Here is a 6,901-nt window from a genome sequence, read left to right as displayed (position 1 = left end):
TGTAGTTGTAGATCTTGGATGTTGAAGGGTATACCATGTGCACATGCCTTAGCTGCAATGTTGCATAAACAATATGACCCACATGATTTCATTCATCCATGCTACTCTAAAGAGAGGTACTTGATGACTTACTCACATTTCATACAACCTATGAATAACATGCCAATGTGGCCAGAATCAAAAAATCCTCTTGTTGATCCACAAGTGATAAAACAAATGCCAGGCAGACCTAGAAAGTTGAGAAGGAAAGAGGTTGGTGAAAATAAGGTGTCTGCTAAATTATCTAAAACAGGACTAACTATGACATGTAGTCTTTGCCATGTTAAAGGTCACAATAAAAGAAGTTGTCATTTACGAAGGAGTGATGGAGTTGGTTCTACTGCCGCGGAACAGAGAGCTACCCCTACTTCAAATGTTGAAGAACCATCAAGTTCAAAAAAAGGAAGGGGAAGACCAAAGGTACATTACTATTTTGTCACTTACTTTTAAAGTGTAATCAACTTACTAATATAATATTATTTTTTTGCTAATTAGAAATCAACAAATATTGAAAGTGAGCCTGTTGCCAAAAGGGGGAGAGGCAGACCTAAAAACACAAGTGCAAATGCAAGTGCAACAAGGGATTCACCTACAATTATTGCACCTCCAACAACTTCAAGAACAATAAGAGCTAGAGCAAGTGTAAGTGCATCAAGGGCCTCTCCTAGAACCACTGCACCTCCTACAACTTCAAGAACACCAACACATGAAGAATGTGCATGTGTAAATGGTGTTGGAGTATTATCAAGATCCAGGAGTGGTAGAGGAAGGGGTAGGGGATTGGGAAGTGCAGGAAGAGGTAGTAATCATCCACTTGAAAATTGGTTTACATGTTCTCAAGGTAGTACAACACAGGGTGTAGACCAGAACACAAATGTTGCACCAAAGGAAACTGCTACTACCAGGAAAGGAAAGGGTGTTGAAAACACAACTCAATTTAAAAGGCCAAGAGTCACTGGTATGGGTGTGTTTCAAGCTAAAAATGGTTTCAAAACTTTCAATGTAAGTATTGCGATGCATTCATATTGTTTGTTCTCTAATAACTTGCACATTTATTCTCTAATAATCTTAGTTCTCTAAAAATTTTGTAGCCTGGACTGCCAAGTAGCACAATATTAGCCGGACCAAAGAGAGTTTTGAGATCAAGTATTGTAACTGGGGATGTTGGTTTCAAACCGACAAGCGGATTGAAGTGGAAAGGAAATCAGGCAATCACAACTAGAAGGCTCCAGCAGATTAGAGATCAATCAAGGCTTTCAAACCCAAATGCTTCCTCCTCTTCACAAGCTCAACACCCATGGAAACTATAATGTTGATATCAATGGTGTTTTATCACTACTTTCTTGGTGCCAACTATAAGTAGTATTTTGTTTCATGTTTGAAGGAAAACTAAATATTCCTATTTTTTGTTATAGTACTGAAATTACGGGTACTTATGCAATGTGAAAACTTTGTTTTGCATATGTGTTGTGACTTGTATAATTTTTGGCACATTTAGATTTTGTACTGAAAATTTGCTCTTAAGCAATGAAATTCTGGGCACCTATGCGCTGTGACTAATTCTCGGCATTTTTACAATCAACTTTGTACTTACAATTTGCTCTCAAGAATGATTAATACCTGTTGCTTTACTTCATTTTACAACTTCCAACACAAACATATCAACATGGAAAATAGAGAATTAAGACAGTTTCAAACACAAATAAATTCAATTTTACATTACAATAGAGCAAATAAAGGTTTTGTCACCACACAAAATTATGGCAATTTCATATGATCCTTATACCTACCAACTTGGGTAAGAAAACTAACAAATACAACAACAAAACAAATCATCACACAACAAAGGAATTTGCCAAAACAACAGCCTTCATTTGTTTTCTTCATTTTCAGCCCTTTCATCTTCTTCTTGTCTTTCAATTCACCCATTTCTTTTACGTTGTCAACCTTCTCCTTTGAATTGATGTTCAGATTTTCATTACGATTTCGAAGACTTTCACCTTCATCCAAAGGAATTTTCTCTAGTTTTGACTGTTCAATGTTGGAATTATCAAGCTGTTCCAGTTGCATCTTCACACGCTCATAATTTTTTTCTAACTCGTTAATCCTATTCACCAATTTAGGAATAACAAAACGAGATCTTTCATCAACTCTCTCCGTGTCTCTCCATCTAAAGAAATTACAGTTTATGGCCTCATAGTGAGGACAAGACCAAAATCGTCTTCCGGGATTGCGATTTGACCAAGACGTCTGCATTTGCAGTAAGATTCCATGCTTGCATCGCACTTCCGCGTTAAACATTGAATTGTTCTCATCCATACATAACTTATTCAACTCGGATTTTTTCATAACCCTAACTTTATAAACATTGTCAAAAAAAATAAGAATTAATAATCGACATAAAAAGATGTAAAGAATATATTAAATTTTACTTTACCTTTTCAAATCAAGGAGCTATTTAACTTGAATGATAATGGATGGAGCTTCTTCAAAAATGAAGAACCATGAAAATGGAGTTATTTTTTCAAAAGAGGAAGAAGAACTGCTTTTGAGAGAAACAATAAAATTTATTTTTGAATTCTTTTCAAATTGCTTTGACACGTGGCTAACTTTTATTGGTCATTGTTAGCCAAAATCTGCACTCAATCTGCACTCACGCGCCCTACATGGGTGAAATCACGATTATTGCCACGTATGCACGCAAGGGGTGATAAATTACTTAAAAAAAAGTTGGAGGGGGTAATAGGACCTCATCAAAGATAAGGTGTGTCGTAGGGATTTTGGGTATAGGCTAGGGGGGTAATTGAATATTATCCCTTTTATTTATATGGGCACTATGGAAAGAGTATTTTGTGTTTTTAGACCTTGCTTTTGTATATTCTTATGTGACCACCTTCTTCATAATGGACATTATTTGAAGTATGATCCACTGATTACGCAACAACTGTTTCCACATCCATGGGTGAATTCCTAGTGATGGATCTGATGTACCGATCTTTTTGATAGGGTGTTATATATCCTTGGACTGTAAGATCCTGAAAATGACTTAGGTAAAGCTAGAGCCTAACATAGTTGTTACTTTGGTCTAAGGTCCTAATATGGTCTATAATATGGTATTGAGGCAGTGTCTAAGAGTTTTTGTGCATTGGAAGTCAAACGTCAAGGGATGACTAAGACGTTCGACGACTAAGTCACATATGTGCCTCATATGTGATTTTATGTGTTTATGTGTGATTAATGAGGTTATAAGATCATTAAATGAGATATTATGGTATATATAGGTATTGTGTCAAGTTTTGTGAAGTTAAAAGGTTAAACGTCCAAGAAGGTCTATGACGTTCGAAAGGTTTGCCTTGAAACGACCTTGTGTGTCTATGCATGTTTTGTCGAGTTTTATGTGTTATTTTTGGATGAAATTTATGAGAGAGGTCCTAGACTCATACAATCATGTTTAGGTAGAAAACATCCGGGAAAACATCCCCAAAGACCATCCTAGGGTCCTTGAGGAAGGACCCTTCATGAGTGCCAAGACTGCCCAAACCACGAAGGCAATTGACGCCCAATGGGTCAGTCGACGCCCCGTAGGTGAGGTCTTGTCAATGTATACTTAGGCGTGGGGAAGGAGAGGCCAAAGAACAGCCTCAATCTTAGACCACGGACCAGTAGGACGGTCCGTTGGTCAGAGATGGGTCGTCGATGGTCCTCCGTCGATGGGTTTATTTCCCTGCGCAGGCCACTGTTAAGTTGAGGGGTGAAGTTGTAAATTCACCCACTTCCAAATAAGAGAAAGGTCAGTCCCTAAAGGTTCTTTTCGATATTTTAAATATGTTTATAAGCCTAAAACATTTAGAATATTTCGTTCTTCAAAATCAAAATTCAGATTTCCTTACAAATTTCCTAGAACTCCATTGGAGCCAAAACTCAAGGAAGGGATTGGATTGAAGAATTGAGTGGTATTCTTCATCAAATTGAAGAATTAGCTTCATTGAGGTATGTTTTTTATCCTTGAAACTTTATTCATCAAGTAGCCCAACTTTCAAAAAAAATTTCTAAAGTTTTCAAAGATGAATTGTCCAATTTCATGATCTATCAATGGGTTCTTGCATTAAAGGTTTAAAGAATTGAATATTGATGGAATTGTTAGTAATTTAATGATTTTAACTCAATTAACCTATGAACCCATGTAATTGATGAACTATAGTTTTTGACTACTTTATGGGTTATTTGATATTGATATAATGCTTATGAATTCTAGTGTAGTTTTCTATGGGCTATTGATTGATGTAATAATTGTACTAAATTTATATCTAGGTTGTCTTAGAATGATGAATATATAGTGAGTTGACCTAGTTTAATTGAGTATTGAATTTATGTATTAATTTATTGGTTATGACCATGGGTAAGGGCCTTATGGTATTGAATTGGATGGTTTAACATTGGATTGAAGTGTTGAGGATAGAGTGGTGGTACGTTGACCTAATTCCCTTTATTTTATGTTAATTAGACTTATTTATGTTTTGATAGGTGTGATCCACTTATGGTGGTGGTGTTCTGGGCTTTACTTGCAATTGATGTGGCCTTGTTGGCGTTATTCTATATAATGTGATGAACATGGCCTTGTCGGCAACTACTTGAAGTATTTTGGTGATTTGTGTAGTTTATTATGTGAAGTTGGATAATATCTATGTACATGATAAGTAATGTGAAAGTATATGTGTTATTCTATTGATGCTATTTAGGATGGTCATGTTAGACTACGACTATGTTTTTCTGTGTTTAGTCTTAGAGTTGATGCATGGTTATTCCTACTTGACTATATGAGTCTATGATTGTCAAATTGATGATAATATGGTAGTGTATAAGATGAATTAAGATGATAATGGTTATTTCTATGTGCATCTAGAATTACATGTAATATGTGTTAAAGTGAAGTATGTTATGTCTTGTATTGTTTGACTTGTGTCCCTTACTTGATGCATGTATGAATATGGATATGAGATGTCTTGATTTAGTATTCTAAAGTCTCTTATTCTTGTATGTATGAATGACATGACACCTTAAATGATGTTAAGAGCGTCCTTTATGTGAAACCTTCAACCTAGTGGTAAGGTTGTGAATGTTGAAGTCGAAAGTTGTAATGGTTTCTTTCAAGTAAAGGAATTATAGACTTAAAGTTGATTGACTGGAATTGCATCATATCAAACATTGAGAAAGTCATTATGAGATTTTTCTCGCCATTGTAAGGTAGCCCTAGTGGACCTTTCTTTGGTAGGGTAAATGTGATTGGGTTATGAACTTGATATGGAACACTTTATATGAATCGTTAATGTAAATTACTCTATGAGAACAAAGGCTAGCACCGAGTGAGTATAATAAGGTAAGTAGTTCTAGTCAAAGAATGAGACTAGAGTACAAATCATGCCCTTCATATTTCTTAACCATGTTCCTACATGGGATGTGTCCAAGTTCTACCATTGGAAAGTAGAACACCCTCCCATCGTAGTAGGATAGAACTCTGGATTCCATGTCTAGCTATCATGGTCTATGTTGGTCATGGCCTATTCTGATCATAGAGATACCTACTAGCATTAGATAAGCTCTATGAAGTTTAGATGGTGGTATGGGACGCTATCTAGACATTGCACAATAGGCTTTGAAGGTGTTAGCTAGAGTCCCTAGGTCTTGTCCAAGACCATTACTTGAATATCCTTATGTGATGAATGAGTCATAATTGAACTAATGAATGTAATGACTTAAGTTAAGAAACTATGTTAAAAGAATAAGTACTTACCTAGAGTAGTAAAGGGTTGTCTAGTTAAGGTGTGAAGGGGGCATAGGAATGGTAACTTCGTATCTTACATAGATAAGTCTTAAGAATTACTCTAGTTAGTGAAGATGTTGATTATATCAACATGATCTAATCCTTAGGTAGTCTTAAGGATTATTTAGGTAGTCTTGAAGAGGTCAATCATGGACGTTATCTTCTTGGTTTTCTTAAGTAAGTCTTTTGATAGCCTTGGTGAGGAAAATTTCATATTGTACATGTTATGCGTTTGGTGTGTTGAAATGTGTATGTGTCTCATTATGAGAAGTCTTGTGGATTATTTAGGCATGCTTAGAGAGGGTGTGTGAGTGGTCTTTCTTTTTGTTGCTTAAAAGAGTATTAAGATAGCTTTTAGTGGGATAATCTCAATTACATGCTAGAAAGTGTCAAAAGGGAAGGGAAGGCACTTCACTGTTACAGTGAAGCAATTCATTGTACAGTAACTATAGGTTACTGTAAAGTTGGTTGAAAAATGTCCTAAATTGCTTAAATGTTATATTATGTGTTTTTAAGGAATTAAATGTTATTCTTATGATTATGATATGATTTTTAAATGAAAAGATGCATATTTCTAATAAATGTTCATTTTCATGATTTTATGCATTATGTCATACTTAGTACATGTCACGACCCAAAACGGGCCGCGAGTGGCACCCACACTTATCCCACTATGTGAGTGAACCAACCAATCTAAACCCCAACATTTCAACCATAATAAAACAGAATATAATGCGGAAGACTTAAAACTCATTAATGAAAATCGATTAAATAACTTCTAAAAACTCAATACTTATTATTCCCAAAATCTGGAAGTCATCACCACAAGAACATCTATCCTCAAATTACTAAATCTAAGAATATCTAGGAAGCTAAAATAAATAACAGCTAGTCCATGCCGGAACTTCAAGGCATCAAGACATGAAGAAGAAGATCCAGTCCAAGCTAGAAGCATTAGCTCACCCTGAGATCCGACGTGATGAAGACTGGCTAGAGTTGCGGTTGAGTTGAAGACGATGGCACGTTTGCTGCACTCCACAA

The 6,901-nt window shown here is 35.7% G+C and overlaps 1 protein-coding gene and 1 pseudogene across 1 annotated transcript in view; one reads left to right on the top strand and one right to left on the bottom strand.

Annotated features, from left to right (window-relative positions):
* The first annotated feature begins 19 nt into the window (after nucleotides 1-19).
* On the top strand, nucleotides 20-1,360 carry LOC107016661 (annotated as a pseudogene).
* A 437-nt stretch (nucleotides 1,361-1,797) lies between these two features.
* LOC114076875 overlaps nucleotides 1,798-6,901 on the bottom strand; it is a 74,244-nt gene continuing 69,140 nt past the window's right edge. The window contains exon 3 of the mRNA XM_027916575.1: nucleotides 1,798-2,392. Coding sequence (XP_027772376.1) covers nucleotides 1,798-2,392 — 595 coding nt within the window. The remainder of the gene's footprint in view (nucleotides 2,393-6,901) is intronic.

Source organism: Solanum pennellii, chromosome 4 (genome assembly GCF_001406875.1).
Source record: "Solanum pennellii chromosome 4, SPENNV200".
Lineage (NCBI taxonomy): Eukaryota > Viridiplantae > Streptophyta > Magnoliopsida > Solanales > Solanaceae > Solanum > Solanum pennellii.
The sequence above is the reverse complement of the archived record's forward strand: the minus strand, read 5'-3'. Positions and strand labels throughout refer to the sequence as shown.